Source organism: Lathamus discolor, chromosome 2 (genome assembly GCF_037157495.1).
Source record: "Lathamus discolor isolate bLatDis1 chromosome 2, bLatDis1.hap1, whole genome shotgun sequence".
In the NCBI taxonomy this organism is placed as follows: Eukaryota; Metazoa; Chordata; class Aves; order Psittaciformes; family Psittacidae; genus Lathamus; species Lathamus discolor.
In genome coordinates this window covers 60,447,661-60,464,705 of record NC_088885.1, presented here as the reverse complement: position 1 = coordinate 60,464,705, position 17,045 = coordinate 60,447,661, and the positions used below count along the sequence as shown (strand labels likewise).

The window sequence follows — 17,045 nt, the reverse complement described above, 5'->3', positions numbered from 1 at the left end:
AAACCCACCCTCGGCACGGCCCCTCTGGCACGGCCACGGTAGGAGGGGTTGGCCACGGCTACCGCGGCACACCGGGGGGCCACCAGGTCACCCCAGCCTCGTGTCCCACGGGAAGCGCTGCCAAGGAGCCGGAGCAGGGCAGCAGATCCCCAGGAAAGCTGCTCAGGCCTGGCAGCCAAACGTGGCAGTGGCAGGAAGGGACCCCCCCAAAGGCTCTCCCCCACCGTGGGACGGGGTGATTTGGGGCGTCGGAATGGGGCCTCGGGGAGCTGACCATGGGTCACCCCCTTCTCCATGGGGGACCCCCAGGGGCATACTAACGGGCCTGGAGGTAAAGGGGGGGCCCACCACATCAGCCTCAAGGGGGGGGGGGGGGGGTGTCAGGCTGGCTCAGACCAACCCCCCGCTTCCAGCTGGGGCACCACGGTGGGGCTGAGGTCTCCATCCTGGGGTGTTAGAACCTTAAACACTTCTCTTGTGAACACTCACTCCAGCCACAGCAGTGAAGCAGTGATTTATTGACTGTATCTGTGAAAACGGGCGTCCTAGTGAGTAAACACACCCAATGCCTACAGAGCTCTTCCCTTTATTCCCTATCCCCGACCGCAAAGTCCCTCCCTTGTTTCCCACTGGTTGGGTACAGCAAGGAGCACGGCCCATCCGACATCCCATGTGAAGTCCCGCCCCTCTCTGCATCTCCCCCTACTCCCGTCTGAGAGCCCGCTCCCCGTATTTGCTACCCCCCCTGTTACGCTATGGGTTCCGCACATCGCTGCACTTGTTATGAGCTGCGACCACTAACCCAGATCCTGACAGCTTCCTGCCTTGCCATTGTGTTCCGACAGTGACGTTCAGTTAATGGCCGACTGCAAAACCAGTATCTTAATACTTTTCACAATTCCCCCCTTTTTGTTTGACTATTTGCTTTATGCATAAATTCTAAGGTGCTGTTCCCTTTTCAAATGCCAAGGTAAACGGAATGGCCAACTGGACAATCGCACACGTGCCTCTCCAATTTGGAGGAAGCGTAGGTCTCAAGACTCTCCCTCCACAATACCACCACAGGTCCGCTCTGGGGATACTCAGAGCTGAGTAGTTCCCTGTTTCCTCCTCAGCCACATTTAGCAATTCCGTGCACGTCTCCAGCTGTCCAAGATCTTTGGTAGCACTTGCACCCTTCCGTGAGAGACAAGCTGTATGGTTACCAGCTGCCGAGGAGAAGGCGGGGGGTACCTTGATATCCTTCTTCCGTAGTGCAGGGAACAGCAGAGAAAGGGACCTACAGGCTTCGTTTCCCCATGCAGTCCTTTCCTGGTACAATGCGATCATACACCTCATTCCTTGCGCATCTTTACTCCATCCTAAAGGAAAAGGGACTACCTGTGCTGTAGGTCGCCCTGAAGCACATGCATCGCAATTGCTTCTGTTTAAACTTTTCACTCTGTATTTGACCAGTTCTACCCTGGTATTTGTATCTCCATACCCTGTTTCTGACGTCCGCTTCAAATCTTTCCCCTTTTCTACCTTAGGATTATTTGGTGGAGTCCCTTCTACTGATGGCGGAATGGTAGTGTCTGTAGTTTGGGTATATGCATTTCTCTTTGGTTCCCAAACTACAATTCGAAGTCTAGCAAGTGGATCTTTTCCTGGCACATCTGCCCCTAGGCCGTAAGTTTGGCTTACTTCCCCATCAGCACTTGTAATGGTAAGTATTATGGGATTGCATTCTAAATCCTTACAGTCAGGGTCGATGTGACCTTTAAACATTGCAATTTTACTTTTTAGAGACCTTCCCCGTGCGTTGGGTGAGACCCAGCCATTAAAGGCAGTGGTAAACCAAACATCACTCCACCCGGGACAAGGCGGTCCCCAGTATGGCTGGAGGTAATACTCTGGGCATAAGTATTTATCGTGACTGCTTAATTTCCTTTGCTCTTTTAGATCTCCACACTTGAGCACTTGACAGGCGTCAAATTGGATGGTTTGTGGATTCTGTGCCTTAGTAACATTTATCTGCAATCTGACTGGGTATCCCAGCAATTCTCTCATTTGCTCAACATAGGCTTCTTGCTCCAAACTTTTTCCTTGAACTCCTAACAGATAAAAGGTCATTATCACTATGATCTTCCACATTTTTTCTTTTTTTTTTTTTTTTTTTGCTGATCAGCCTCCTCCTTTTCTCTTTTATCCCCCAAATCTATGTTTTCAGCACAGCAAATACAAGATAATCTTATAAAGGTTCTTACAAACGTTTGGAAGCAGGAATGTATGCTTATTGTCCCTTTATCTTAATATAAGAGGGGGTTCCCAGTTGACTGTACATGCCACTGCCAGTCTTCAGATGGGAGTTCCACTGGTCCTTTTATCCTCGTATAGTGTGTCCAACCTTTCCCGGCAGTCCTCACAGCAGTTTCAGTGGTCAACACTACACGAAACGGGCCATCCCACACAGGCTGTAATTTGAAGTCCTTCCATGACTTGATCAGTATCCGGTCCCCTGGTTGAATGGTATGAACTGCGAATTCCAAGGGTGGTGTTTAAGCGTGGAGTCCTTTGTTTCTGATAAAAGACAAGGAAGAATACAGCTCCAGCATATAATTCTTTAGGAAGATATCTTTAGTTTCAAACTGCAGGATCTCACCTACTTTACCCACATAAGGTAGACCAAATAGCATTTTATATGCCTCCAAAGGCGTATTTGGAGTCTGTATAGATAGTTCCTTCGCTTCCTTCTAATACCTGTAAAGCCTGGTTCAGGGCATTTAATTCACATGTTCAGGTTGACCAAGTATTTGGTAGTCGCCCTGCTTCCCTTACACTGTGATCATTCCCTTCAGCAGCTGCATAACCATTGTGCCTTTTCCCCTGTATGACACTGGAGGAGCCACCAATGACTAGGTGGAGGCCAGCATTTAATGGTATATCTCTTAGATCCGGATGTACCTTTGCTTGGTACTGCACTATGTCAAGGCAATTGTGTTCAAGATTCTGACCATCTGCTTCCCCTTTCCACAAAAAGGTGGCTGGATTGAGACAGGAACCAGCAGTTAAGACCAGATCATCTTTTTCCAGTCATAGAGCTTTGTATTTCAGAATCCTGGAATCAGTAAGCCTGCTTCTCAGTTAACGTTTTTACTTGATGTGGAGTGCTTACCACAAGTACTCCTCCAAAGGTTAGCTTTCTACTTTTCCCTACCAAAAGGGCAGTAGCTGCAACTGCTTGTACACACTCTGCCATCCTTGAGACCGGATCAAATAATTCAGAAAGACAGGCCATGGGCTGTCATTTGCCTCCCCAGTTCCAAGCCCACAGCTCCCAGAGCCGTTCCATTGTGGCAAATAAATGAAAGAGTTTGTCTAGGGACGGTAAAGCTAACACGGGAGCAGGTATCAAACTTTGTTTTAGCTTTTGCACTAGTTCTTCTTCTAAAAAATCAGGTGGTTCTTCTAATAATTTTAAGTACAACCCCTTTGTCTTTTGTGCACATGATTCAATCCACAGGTGACAGGAGCCTGTCAGCCCTAGGAACTTTCTCAGCTCCTTTTTAGTCCTTGGGAGAGGTAATTCAACTATTGTTTTTATTCTCTCTAGGTTTATATTTCACTTTCCTTCACTGATCAAGTGTTGCAGGTATTTGCCACGGTTTAAGCCCAGCCGGTAACTCAGAACCACGCAGCCGCTCTCTCACTCCTCCCCTTCTTCCCCCCACTGACTCCCGGCAGGATGGGGAGGAGAACTGGAAGAATGTAACTCCCACAGGTGAGATAAGAACAGCCCAGTAACTAAGGTATAACACAAACCACTACTGCTGCCACCAGTAATAATAGTGATAAGCGAAATAACAAGGGAAGAGAATATAAAACTAAAAGGGGAGAAGGAAAAGAAACCAATAAACAGCAGTGATGCACAATGCAATTGCTCACCTCCCGCTGACCGATACCCAGCCTGACCTGAGCAATGATTGTCCCTTCTGGGTAACTCCCCCCAGTTTATACACTGGTCATGACGCGCTGTGGTATGGAATACCCCTTTGGTTAGTCGGGGTGAGGTGTCCTGTCTCTGCTCCCTCCCGGCTTCTTGTGCCCCTCCTCACTGGCAGAGCGTGACTGAAAAAGTCCTTGACCATACTGAGCATTACTCAGCAAGAACTAAAGCATCGGTGTGTTATCAGCATTGTTTTCAGGCTAAAGCCAGAACACAGCACTGCACCAGCTACTAAGAAGAATAATAACTGTTACAGCTGAAACCAGGACAGTATTTGACCTCTTTTTCTACATACTGCAATTTGTTCTTCGATACTCTTAGGTCTTGTTCTCCCAGAAAGTTTGGTAATGTGTTTGTTCTGCTACTGCCTCTTTCTTTCTCCCTGAAATGAACAAATCTTCCACATATTGCAACAGGGTGATGTGCGGGGTGGGGTGTGTGTGTGTGTGTTGAATTTTTCTAACACTTGTTCTAATACCTGCACAAATAAATTTGGTGACTCCATAAATCCCTGCGGCAACACCATCCATCTAAACTGCTGTTTACGCCCCATGTAGGAGTCCTCCCATTCCAATGCAAACACGTCTCGGCTTTCTGGATCCAACGGGCATGCCAGAAAGGCATCCTCCAGATCCACCACACTGAACCATTCAAGTTCATGTGATACTTTGCTCATTAAGGTGTAAGGATTGGGGACCACTGGATGCCAGACTTGGACTATTTGGTTCAGTTTTCTCAAATCCTGGACCAAACGATGTGACCTGTCAGATTTTCGTACAGGTAAAAAAGGGGACACACAGGGTTTCAACAGCCCGTCTTCGATCAGAGCTTCTATGACCACCTGAAGCCCTTTGCGTCCTTCCAGTGGGATAGGATATTGCTTTTGGTTTACCACATCACCTTCCCTCTCCAACTTGATTTTTAAAGGGGGTATGTCCAGTCTTCCCCTATTTCTTTCTTTCACCCAAACTATTGGATCTATTTCCTTTTCATCTTTTTCTGTTAATAGGACCATAAACATAATCCTAAATGTACAATCTAATCTCTTCCTAATGCATTCCATGCCTCAGGAATATATCAAAATTTCCCTTTAGATGTTTCATTTCCTAATTTTAACAGGGTGTTTTCAAACACGGGGACTGGGAATCCTTCTTTTACTCCTGAGACTATCAGGTTTTGATCAGACAGTTTCAATCCTTTGGGTATAAAGTTTAATGAGGTTTGAGCAGCTCCCATATCAACTAAGAAAACCCCACTTCCTCACCCTGAGGAAAGTCCCACTTTCAAATTTACCAAGGGTTCTTGGTGGGACTTCAAGTTAAGAACCCCCTGACTCCCCCATTCAGTATCTTCAAAGGTCATCAACAGGATTACCTGCTCCTCCTTCTCAAGACTGGGACATTCCCATTTAAAATGTCCACTTTTCCCACACAGGAAGCAACATGCTGATGGCTGGGCAACCTGTGGTGACTGCCAAGGTCTTCCCTGTCCCCTACTGAGAGGAGGAAGCATTACACCCCTCATACCTCTTCCCCTTCCCCTCGTCCGTGTTCCTCGACCCCTTTGAACCATTGGTTCCAATTTGTTTTTCCACTACTGGATTCACTGTGGACATCATCATTTTCGCTTTTTGCTTTTGTTTCTCCTTCTCTTGCTTTACAAAAAACTTTTGGGGCTTCCCTTAGTAATTCCTCTAAGGGTCTTTCACTTCACCCGTCTGTTTTCCTAACGTTTGGCCAAGCCTTAATTACAAAATAGACTTTCAGTAGACCCTGGGCTACAGCGTCTTCAGGATTCATTCCTGAATAGTTCCTCATTTGATCCCTCAATCACTGCAAGAACACTGGGGGGTTTCATCTTTTCCTTGTTCTGTTTCAAAAGCCTTTGCAAAATTCTGAGATTTGGGGACCAACTCTTTTTATTCTTTTATTCTCTGGATTATTAAGTCTCTTAAATCTCTCATATTAGCCTGGTGGGCTGCGTTATTATCATCCCAATTTGGGTCCACATTGGGAAACTCGTGTTCTGCTGGTATAACTCCTTGACCAGGCGAGTGCCTTCTTTCACACTCCATCACGGCTGCCCTTCTAATCATTCCCCTTTCCTCTCCTGTAAATAAGACACTCATTATAGACACCATTTCTTCCCAAGAATGAAAGCTGGGTCCCCAAACCTGATCTAATTGTTCTGCTAACCCTATAGGGTCTTCGATTAAAGGTCTCATTTCTTCTTTTAACATCTCTGACTTCAGTGCTGGTGAGTGGGGCACTCACGCACCCTACTTGTCCTGCACTCAGCGGAACCTCCCGCGGGAGGCAGAAGCTCTCGGTAATCCCCACTTTCTCGGGGTCTTCTTTTCCTGTGGGCATAGGAAAGTCTAGGAGATATTCCTTACATTGGTCCAGTTCCTTAGTTAAGTTAGGATATTGAGCCTGAGGCAGGGCACTGGCTGTAGCCCCCTGATGAGTTAACTGATCACCCTCACGGGAGAGAGGATTGAATAAAGCCAGTTTCATCAGGGTTTTCTGGAGGCAGACTAGGGATAACTGGGGAAAGGGGCAAACATTTCAATGGATCCCAAGCTTTGGACTTCCAAGGATCTTCTTCGCGTTTTTCACTGATTCTTTTCAAAGGAAGTAACTGAGTTGCAGAGTTTCCTATTCAGCATGCAGCATAATAACTCCTGCGAAAAGGGTTTCTTACTATTTATGGGCAGATTTAAAGTTTGATGTACCCAAGCTTCATCTGCTCCACATTTTGGCCAGAAAATGGGCAGTGGTTCAACACTCTCTTTTGTCCAAACAAAACAACAATACTGTATCAGCTTTTTCTTACCCTTCCCTCTCGTAGAGGACTTATCTTCCCAAGATTTTAACATTCTCCCTAAGGGACTATGAGGAGGAATGCTATTCCCGGGATGATTCTTCTCATTCCCTCTTTTCTTTAGGCCTACTACTGTTATTCTCCATTCTGTCTCCCAAGACTTCCTTTCAACAAGTCCTGACGCTCTGTCCTTCTCCGGCTGTATCCCTCGCGGAATGACAGAAACGCGGATCCGGACTCCACACTCGCTTCATACTTATCTGTACATCTCAAACACAGTCAAGTCTCTGAGAGTGCCCAAACCACCAAGGTAACCCTTTAACACCCCGTTTTCTTACCTCGGGCTGCGCACGGAGTTGCCTGGTCGCTGATAAGAAGGAAAAACTACTTTTCCCCTCTCTCTTTCCCCCGCTCTGGTTCACTGGGCCCACCTTACACAAACGGCCCCAGGTCAGCGGCTGCGGAACCAGCGTCGACGCCGCACGAGGCCACTGCCATCACCGGGATGCGCCTCCCCGTCCTCCGGCAGCGAAGGCGCCCTCGACGCCGGCTCCACCGCGGCCAAGCCCCATCTGTTAGAACCCAAGACCCGCGTGGAACACTGGGGTCAGCCACCCCGCTTGCAGGGAGCTGTCAACCCGCCCGGCACACACGGGTGTCCCGCCCGCTGAACACAGCCAGCGGCTGCAAACTTCTCTCCTTCACCCCGCCAAGTCCCTCCCTTGGTGCCCGCTGGTTGGGCGCTCGCAGGCTCGAGCCTATCCGGGCCACCTGCACGTCCCCGGTGCGGTCCCGGCCCTGCCCGCCTCCCCCACCACTGCAGCTCGGGGTCCCGCTCCCCGCAGGCGCTGGCCGCTCGGTGCTGCCGGACTTGCTGGGAGGTGTAACCCCAACCCCGCTCCTCGCCGCCATCTTGTTACCGTGCTCCGGCAGTTACGCTCGTTTAATGGCCGACTGCAAAAACAGTATCTTAGCGCTTTATACGGGAGCAGGGCTGGGTGCTGGCGGGGGCCGGGACCCCGCACCGACCCGGGCCGGGGCTCCGGCGGCTGTAAGGCCCCCGGCGGTGCAGCGGGTGCCGGTACCGGAGCGGGGCTGGGGGGGGCTTTCTGCTGGTGCCGGCAGGGGGCGCTGCCGGCAGCGCTAGCGAAGCCGACCCGGAAGTGCTCCCGCGCGGCGGCGGGCGCCCGCCCCGTTTCCCCCTCTTTCCCCCCCCTCCTTTTCCTCCCTCCTTCCCCCCGCTCCGCCGCCGAGCGCGGTGACGTCACCGCCGCGACGACGTCATCGTGTCGCGGGACATCGCCCGCCCGTGAGTTTCCCCGGGGAGGCGGCTCCGGGACCTGGCGGCGGGGGGGGGGGGGGTATGGTGTGGTCGCCATGGCAACGGGCGGCCCGGCGCGGAGCGGGGCCCGGAGGCGGTGTTGGGTACCGGCGGTGGGGGGCGCGGGGGCACCCGGCCCGTTCGATCCCGGTGAACCGGGGGGGGCTGTCCCGCCCCGGGAAGCGCTGGTACCCCCCGGGGTGCCCCCGCCATTGCCGTGTCCGTACCCTGGTGTGTCAGGGAGGAGAGGCGGGGAAGCACCGCTACTTCCCGGGGTGGCAAAGACGGGATGGGGATGGGAGCACCGGTGGGGTGGGGGCCGAGGCATCGCACTGGGTCTGGCCCCATGGCCGGCTTCTGCCACGGCCGGAGACCTGTCACGTCGAGCGGCAGCACCGCCCGCTGCTCCCCCCCTTGTGCGGGTGTCGGGGGATGGGGCCTTGGCACCTCTCCCTCTGTTTTGGGTCCAGGTCCTCCACCCATGCTCCTGGGAGCCGGTTCTCCCCCCTGGAGCAGCAGCTACGGCAGTGGGATGGTGCCATGGGCGGGCATGGGCTCGACGCCCTTCCTGCCCTCTGAGGGCCTCAGGAATGCCCCCCCTCCAGCATTCCCAATGCCCCTTGGCTGTGCCAGGGCTGGCCAGGGCTGTGGGGAGTGATGGGGCTCCATTGCACTCGGCACCATGGTGGCACCTAACGGTGGGGGTAACGATGCCTGGAACCAAGTCGCCACAACGGGTGCCAGCACCAGAGAATCCCGGTGCTACCAGGGAGGGAGGAAGGGTTGGGATCCTGCCAGCTCCCACCCGGCCCGGCCCCTCTCCCCAGCCGGATTCCAGCCCGTGTTCTACATGAGCAAGGAGTTCGGCAGTGTTGCAGGGGTGATGTGGGATGCAGGGGTGATGTGGGATGCAGGGGTGATGTGGGGTACAGGGGTGATGTGGGGTATAGGGATGATGTGGGGTACAGGGATGATGTGGGGTACAGGGGTGATGTGGGGTACAGGGGTGATGTGGGATGCAGGGGCTCTCCCGGTAGCCCCATCCTTGAGCACCGTGCCAGGGTGCTTGGGTGTGCTGGGCGCCTCTAGAGCAGCCGGCTGAGGCGTGAGCCCGGCGCTGGAGGCGTTTGCCTTGGGCTCTCTCCAGGTGGGTGTTGGGGAGCCGGGAGCGAGTCCCTGGCTCCCTGTGGCACAGGGTCAGGCCGCAGCGGGGCACTTCCCGGTCCGCCGCCGCGCCGTGCCGGGGCCCCTTGGCGTGGACTACAAATCCCAGTAGCGCTGCGCGTGCGGCGGTGGGGAAGCTTCGCCGTAAACAGAACGAATCCGGGCCAGAGCCGGGGTCGGCGCCTTCCTCTCCCCTAAAATAACTCGGGGGAGGAGGAGGAGGAGAAGGAAGAGGAGGAGGAGAAGGAGGGAGGAGGATACAGCCACAGCCACAGCCACAGCGGGGCCTCTCCCTGTGCGGCCGAGCTTCCCCTCTCGGCGCTTCCCCGCTCACCGGCTCCTCTCTCTCGCTCTGCCAGGGCCCCGGAGCAGCCATTTGGAGGAAGTCGGGGACGAGCGGAGCCCGCGACCGTGGCGGAAGGCGGAGGGGAAGCACGGCCGCCGCCCGGCGCCCTCCCCGGCGCTCATGTCCTCTCCCCTCGCCGGGCGGCCCCGAGGGGAGCCATGTCTGCAGGGGGAGCGCCCCAGGTACGTGGAGAAGGGGGGTAACGGGTTCCTCGCCATCCCCGTGGGTGTTAGGAGTTGGGGTGGCCAGAGGGATCCCGGCTCCTCTTCCATTTTGGGGGGGGGGGATGTGGGGGTTTTCCGGGGGGTGGGCGCGCTGGCGGTGCTTTTCTGCCCGAGTTGCCGAACAAACCCCCCGCAAGAGTTTTATTTTCTTCTAAATTGGCGCTTCTGAAAGTCACGGCAGGCGTCAGAGCGCGGCGGGTGCCGCGTCTCCTGCCATCTGCTCCCCTCGCGCTCCTGCCAAGCTGCGGAGGAGTTCCGAGGGAAGAGGGGAGGAATCCTGGGGGGGGGGGGGGGTGAAGATGGATTGGGTTTAGAGCTTCCCAGGAAGAGCCAGCCTGGATGTGTGCAGGGGTTCCCTCCCCAGGCACAGACCCCGGCTGGGCTGGCGGATCCCGTGAAGGGATCCTGTTGGATGGGGCGGGGTGGGCTTTGCGAATCCAGAGTGCCAGGAGAACACTTCAGGGGTGATCCTGCTGAGTCAGGATCGCCCCCCCCCCCCCCGCCATTAGGTCTCAAGTTCAGGTTCAGGGGGTGCAAGGGCTTTTGTTGAAAGTGGTGTGGTGTGCCCATCGCCTCACTGTGGGGCTGGTGGTGGCTTGTGGGCACCGATCCCAAAGCCCGATCTGAAAGGGAATTCTTGAAGTGGGACAACACTTTTAAGATTGGGTTCAGCCGTTAAACCAGCACTGCCAAGGCCGTGTCCCCAGGTGCCACATCTACACATCTTAAATCCCTTGAGCGGTGGTGACTCCACCGCTGCCCTGGGCAGCCTGTTCCTGTGCTTGACAGCACTTTTGGTGAAGGAATTTTTCCCAATATCCAACCTGAACCTCCCTTGGAGCAGCTTGAGGCTGCTTCCTCTTGCCCTATTGCTTGTTACCTGGGAGAAGAGACAGACCCCCAGCCCAGTACAACCTCCTGTCACGCACTTGTAGAGAGCGATAAGGTCTCCCCTGAGCCTTCTCTTCTAAACAACCCCGGTGCCCTCAGCCGCTCCTCACAAGACTTGGCCTCCGAACCCTTCACCACCTTTGTTGCCCTTTTCTGGACTGGCTCGAGCACCTCAGTGTCTCTCCTGTCCTGAGGGCCCCAGAACTGAACGCAGGATTTGAGGTGTGGCCGAGCACAGGGGGTAGGTCCCTTCCCTCATCCCACCGGCCAAAAACCCCAAAGAAACAGCCCCAAACCCCCAATGGGGACCTGCTGAAACCCTTCTCCTCTCTCCATCCCCAGCCTCCCCACGCCCTGAACCTGCTGCCATACCCCCGGCTGAGCGAGGTGCCAAGAGCCGGACACGAACTGGATGCTGTCGGCACTGAGATCCCGTCCGACCCCTGCACAGGTGATACAGGGTTGTGGGTGCCCTTGGGTGTTCTCCAGTCTATCCTGCAGGATCCCCGCTTCCAACCAACTGCTCCTCTTGATGGGGGGGGGGGGGGGGGGGGGGATTTAGGAGGGGTGTATGTAAACGTGCGCAGATGTGGCACCCCTGGGAGGAATCCACACCCCGAGGCAGCTCCTTCACCCGCTCTGCCCCCACCCCGAGCTGCGCTGCTCAAGATGGAGCCTCTTCTTGGGAGGCCCAGCCTGGAATTAAGCGCATTTTTGCGGTAGCCTTTGAAATCCGATCGGAAAAGCGTTTACGCCGGATCTGCAGTTACCCGGTGAGTGCCGTCTTCCAAGGAATGGCGCTCCTTCCCGCCTTCTGCCTTGCCAGGAGGAGGGAGCCAGGTGCTGGTATTTCCTTTTATCTTTTAATTACACTCCAGGCAGCAGAAGCTTAAAATAGATGAAAGCGATGCCCCCCGGCCTCGTTAATTTTAGCTTCTTCATGACCACGTCTGTGCCCAGCGCGCACGTTCCGCGGTGTGCCGGTTCCTGGTGACCGGCTCTTATCCCTCCAAACAGGCTACAGGTTCTTCAAGCCCGGCGGGTTGTTTGGCATCAAGCAGTCGGAGGAGCCGTACGCCGAAGGGCAGCAGATGCAGGAGGACAGCAAGATCCTCGTGAGCCCCTGCGCGGGTGAGTGCACCCTGCGACACGGTGCCGGCTGCAGCACCACAGGGAAATGGCCCTGGGTGGGTGGGGGAATGTCCTTTCGTGGGCAGAGGCTCTTCAGGGCCGGTTTGCAACCGGTTTGAGCCATTTTGGCCCAGTTTGCAGCCCTTTGGGGCCAGTGTGCAGACATTTTTTACCAATTTGGGGCCATTTTGGGGGCCGGTATCTGGCTATTTGGGGCTGGTGGGCAGTCATTTTAGAACAGCTTTCGGCCATTTAGGGCCAGTTTGCTACCATTTTGGGCCAGTCTCTGGCCATTTGAAGCCAGTTTGCCGGCATCTTGGGGCAGTTTGTGGCCATTTGGGGCCAGTTTGCTGGCATTTTGGGGCAGTTTGCAGCCATGTGGGGCCAGTTATGCAGCCATTTTGCGCCAGTTTGCAGCCATTTTTTACCAGTTTGTGGCCACTTGGGGCCAGTATGTAGCCATATTTTACCAGTTTGCAAATACCTTGGGCCAGCATGTGGCCATTCCAGGCCATTTATGGCCTTTTGAGGCCAGTTTGCAGCTATGTGGGGCCACTTAACGGCAAGTCCTTGCTGTGCTACTGCTGCCAGCACTGCTATAGGCGAGGTAGGGGTGGAGCAGGCTCTGGGAATGGCCGTGATCCTTCAGAGCGGTACAAGCCACAATGGTGCAGGTCAGGCAGTGCTGTGAGGAGCCGGGAGTCACACTTGATGATCCTTGTGAGTCCCAGCACGAGATGTTCTGAAATTAACATCACGAACGCCTGAAATTAACATCCCAAATCTCTTTGCAACCCATGCAGTTGAGCCCGGCCGAGTGAACAAAGTCGAGCAGCCCGAGGAGAAGCCTGGGGTAGCTGCCGGGGCCCTGGAGCTGTACCCGGCCACCACCAGCAGCTCCAGCCGCTGGTTCCACGCTGGGCAGCGCGCGCCAGAGCGCGCCGGCACGGAGCGAGACGGCGCCGCCAGCCTCAGCCCGCTCTCCACCCGGGTGGCCTGCTGGGTGCCGCAGCTCGGCGCCGGCCCCTTCCGCTGCGCCCAGTGCGGGAAAGGGTTCCGCCAGAAGCAGAGCCTCATCACGCACGAGAGGATACACACCGGGGAGAAGCCTTACCGGTGCGGGGACTGCGGGAAGAGCTTCAGCCAGCGCCCCAACCTCCTGACCCACCGCCGTGTGCACACCGGGGAGCGCCCCTTCCCCTGCACGCAGTGCGGCAAGAGCTTCAGCCAGAAGGCCAACCTCCTGGCGCACCAGCGCATCCACGCCGCTGGGGACAAGGCGCTAGCGGGGGGCGAGCAGGAGGATGGCGGCTCCGGCAAGCCGAAGCTGCGATCCCAAGGGAGGAGTTACCAGGAGGACACCCCCTTCGTCTGCCCCGAGTGTGGGAAGAGCTTCCGGCAGAAGCCCAACCTCATCACCCACCGACGCATCCACACCGGCGAGAGGCCCTTCACCTGCTTCCTCTGCGGCAGGAGCTTCAACCAGAAGACCAACCTGGTGACCCACTACCGCGTCCACACCGGAGAGCGCCCCTTCGCCTGCACCCAGTGCGGCAAGCGCTTCACCCAGAAAACCAACCTGGTGACGCACCAGAGCACCCACACGGACCTCCGCCCCTTCCCCTGCGGGCAGTGCCAGAAGTGCTTCAAGGACAAGGTCTCCCTCAAAGCCCACCAGAAGACACACGCCCCACGCCAGCGGCGCTGCCCAGGCCGCAGTCCCGCTGCTGGGCTGCCCTATGGGGCTGCACCCACCCTGCTGCAGCCTGGGGGGCCCGAGCAAGAGCCCCCCTTCACCTCTGTGCCGCCGCTGCCCATTCAGAAGATCCCCGAGGGCCAGGAGCTGTACTCCTGCTCAGAGAAGAGCTTTCCCCCAAAGGAGCCGCTCCTGCCTCCGCAGCACGCTGCCCTGGGTGAGCAGAGCTTCCCCTGTGTCCAGTGTGGGGAGGGCTTCTGCCAGAAGGTGGCTCTCCTCAGGCCACAACACGGTCCCGCCACTGAGGCTCCCGGTGCTGGCGCAGCAGCCTTCACCCATGGCCCGCACCTCCTGGGGCCGCTGGGCGTGCAGCCGGTCCTTGGCGAGGCGACCGCCGCGGCCCCCACGGCCCCTGGGGCAGAGAAGCCCTTCATCTGTAACCAGTGCGGCAACAGCTTCGGCCTCTGGCTGTCCCTCGTGGCGCACCAGAAGAGCCACACCGGGCAGAAGTGCTACCCGTGCCCTGAGCACGAGAAGAGCTCCGGCGATGAGCTCTCCCCCAAAGCTCTCCAGGACAAGCAGGTGGAGGGGAGGGCCTGGCTATGCCCCGAGTGTGGCAGAAGCTTCCCGCAGTACGAGCGGTTGGTGAAGCACCGGCAGAATCACCGTGGCAGAGGGCCCTACCGCTGCGACGTCTGCGGCAAGAGGTTCAGCCTCAAGACCAACCTGGTGACCCACCAGCGCATCCACACCGGTGAGCGGCCCTTCACCTGCGGCGTCTGCGGCCGCCGCTTCAACCAGAAAGGCAACCTGGTGACCCACTACCGCACCCACACCGGGGAGCGCCCCTTCGCCTGCACCCAGTGCGGCAAGCGCTTCGCCCAGAAGCCCAACCTCATCGCCCACCAGAAGACCCACACGGGCCGGCAGCCTTTCACCTGCCTCGAGTGTCCCAAGCGCTTCAAGAGCAAGCTGTCCCTGCGGGTGCACCAGCGGGTGCACGTGGCCGAGCGGCCCCAGGGCGAGCCAGGTCAGCCGCCTGCACCGCAGAGCCACGCCGCCAGCCCCTACCCCTGCTCGCTGTGTGGGGAGAGCTTTGAGGAGCACGGGGAGCTGCAGGTGCACCGGCAGGGCCACGCCGGGGAGCGGCCCCACGCCTGCGCCGAGTGCGGGAAGCGCTTCCGCCAGAAGGTGAACTTGGCTGTTCACCAGAGGACCCACACCGGGGAGAGACCGTTCCGCTGCGCCGAGTGCGGCAAGGGCTTCAGCCAGAAGGCTCACCTGCTCCGGCACCGCAGGACGCATGCCGGTGCCATCCCACCTTCCTGCTGCGAGGGCACCTGCCCGGCACACCAGGACGAGGCGGACGGCAGCGGCGCTCCCCTGGGCAAAGGCTCGGAGCCCCCCGGCCTGCTGCTGCCCCCCTGCTCCCGTGGAGCCGCTCATGGATCGCTGCCTCGGGATGAGCTCCGGCCGGGAGCGCAGCCCCCCAACAGACCCGAGAGCCCCTCGGGCGCAGCCGACATCCTCCTGCAGCTGATGCAGGAAGAGCAGCAGCACCTCGTGCCTGGCTCCCACCCCCCGCAGGAGGGACCTCCGGGGCCCTGTAAGTGCACCGAGAGCGGGGAGGGCTTGAGCCCCAAGCCGCCGAGCCTGCTGCCGCAGTGCTGCTGCGCTGACTGCCTCAGCCAGCGGCAGCTGCTCCTCAAGCCGCAGCCCGAGTGCCGAGCGGAGCTCTGGTGCAAGTACGGCGGCTGTGCCAGGAGCTTTGAGGAGAAACGAGTCCTGAGAGTGCCTGAGAGAGCGCACGGCGAAGAGAAGCCCTCGCCGTGCCCCAGCTGCTTGTAACGCCGGTGCGGGCTGCCCAGACCCGCCTCTGGCGAGAGCCTGCATCACCCCGCTCCTGCACTGAAAGACACCGAAGCTGAAGAGGCGGCAGCTCGCACTCGCCAAATGAGGACAGTGCCAAGGGAGAGCCGCTGGCCGGGACTCGTGGTGCCTGCCAGGACACAGAGGTGATGGCGGCTCAGGAGGCTCCACGGCCCCGGTGCAGGACGCAGGAAGCAGGACTTGGATGTGCCACAGGAGCTTCTGTCTTCTGAACGTACCAAATCTGTAGAGGGGACGGAGCCGAGGAGCAGAGACAGACCCCGGATCTGCGGCGCCAGCTCCTGCTGTGGCTGCACAGACCGTTGGGAATGGGAAGAGCTCGGGATCTGGGATCTGTCGGCTTAAAAAGCTGCTTCTGCCAGGCAGTGGCACATCTGCCTGCTCCTGCCTCCATCTCCATCATGCTGGGTGATGCATGGACCCAGAGACGCTGTGGGGCAGGTAGGGGCCTCCATGGGTCAAGAGTTTCTCCCAGAACCCCCTGTCCTTCTCTTCCAGAGTGGATGTCACTCCACAAGGATGCATTTGGGATGGAGAGCTGCGACCCGCTGGCCTGGCCAGAGCGGGACTGGGACTCAGCCGGGACTTCCTGTTGATAGGCAGCACAGTCCAGCCTGGGGCTACCCCAGGGGTGGCAGGAGGAGCCAGGAAAATGGGAAGCAGCTGGGAAAATGGCCTGGAAGCATCTCGGCCACCTCTGCTTCTGAAAGGGACCTGGAGAAGCTTCTCCTCTGAGGTCGGAGGGGCACGGGGGAAGACGGGGGGTGGGAAAGGGGGGGGTGGTGGGTGCTTATGCTTCTCTGCTTGCTCTGTGGGTAATCGTTCTGCCTCGCGCCTCTTTCTGGTACTCACTTCACTCCTGAACAGGTAACACGGACACGCCAGCGGAGCTGCAGCGGCTGTGCTCTCGCTGGAGCTGTTGTAGCTGTTGGCGCTGGTGGTGGTGTCTGCCCCTTTCCCTGCTAGCAGCTGGGGGGCTGCAGGAGGTACAGGTTTCCTCACCGGGGCTCATCGGGCACCTCCGCTTCCCCCTCAGTGCGGCAGAGCCATGGAGCTGCGTGGTCAGGGCAGGAACAGGAACCGGAACCGGGTGCTCAAAAGATGTCCTGATCCAAAAGGGGGAAAGATCTTTGCCTGCTGCCGGAGGGAAACCGGTGTCTCCCTGTGCGCGGCTCCAGCCGCTGGGCAAAGACCTTCCTTGAAAACACGGGGGGGGGGTGTCACCAGTGCCCAGCTTGGTGCAGCACCGCGCATGTCTTTGGGGGGCATCCAAAGGGATGCACCGCGCAGCTTTGCCACCCACCAGGGCCAAGGGGACACCAGGACACAGGTCACGACCAGAGCCTCGCCACCCCCCTTCCCTCTCGCTCCGCTCCAGCTGCGTTTCAGGTCCTTGCAATTCTATTTTTTTGAGGTTATTTAAAATAAAAGCTTTCTCACAGCAGGCTCCTGCCTCCTCTGTCCCGGGAAGCGCGGGGGCTGCTCGGCCCTGAGCTGGGGTGCAGCCCACGCTCCATCACCGGCTGGCCCCAGTTCTTTGACCCCACAGCTGATTCCTCCTCTCATCTTGTAGC

General features: G+C 57.4%; 1 protein-coding gene and 1 long non-coding RNA gene across 5 annotated transcripts; one reads left to right on the top strand and one right to left on the bottom strand.

Moving 5' to 3' along the window:
* Nucleotides 1-489: 489 nt before the first annotated feature.
* On the bottom strand, nt 490-7,955 carry LOC136008201 (uncharacterized). 3 transcript variants are annotated; one of them, XR_010610010.1, is made up of 3 exons: nt 7,729-7,955; nt 7,147-7,380; nt 490-2,559 (listed from the first exon to the last, which is right to left on the bottom strand). It is a non-coding gene; the product is annotated as an uncharacterized LOC136008201 (long non-coding RNA). The 3 variants fall into 3 exon arrangements; XR_010610011.1 differs by lacking the exon at nt 7,729-7,955 and adding an exon at nt 7,662-7,721; XR_010610009.1 differs by lacking the exon at nt 7,729-7,955 and having other exon boundaries at nt 7,147-7,651.
* LOC136008178 (zinc finger protein 84-like) lies at nt 7,597-16,915 on the top strand. Of its 2 annotated transcripts, none has more exons than XM_065667033.1 (6): nt 7,597-8,117; nt 9,653-9,821; nt 11,097-11,205; nt 11,772-11,885; nt 12,689-16,207; nt 16,339-16,915. In XM_065667033.1, exons 2-5 carry the CDS (start codon nt 9,798-9,800, stop codon nt 15,427-15,429), a joined length of 2,988 nt encoding a protein of 995 aa, XP_065523105.1. In that variant the 5' UTR covers nt 7,597-8,117; nt 9,653-9,797; the 3' UTR covers nt 15,430-16,207; nt 16,339-16,915. The 2 variants fall into 2 exon arrangements, with proteins under 2 accessions (XP_065523105.1, XP_065523106.1); XM_065667034.1 differs by lacking the exon at nt 7,597-8,117 and adding an exon at nt 9,151-9,276.
* The last annotated feature ends 130 nt before the right edge of the window (nt 16,916-17,045 follow it).

Excerpts from the sequence above, each read along its gene's own strand:
- LOC136008178 (XM_065667033.1), top strand. The coding sequence starts at position 9,798 with ATGTCTGCAGGGGGAGCGCCCCAG. Across the intron at positions 11,206-11,771 it reads CCCGTCCGACCCCTGCACAG|GCTACAGGTTCTTCAAGCCC; the intron begins GTGATACAGGGT and ends CCCTCCAAACAG. Across the intron at positions 11,886-12,688 it reads CCTCGTGAGCCCCTGCGCGG|TTGAGCCCGGCCGAGTGAAC; the intron begins GTGAGTGCACCC and ends CAACCCATGCAG.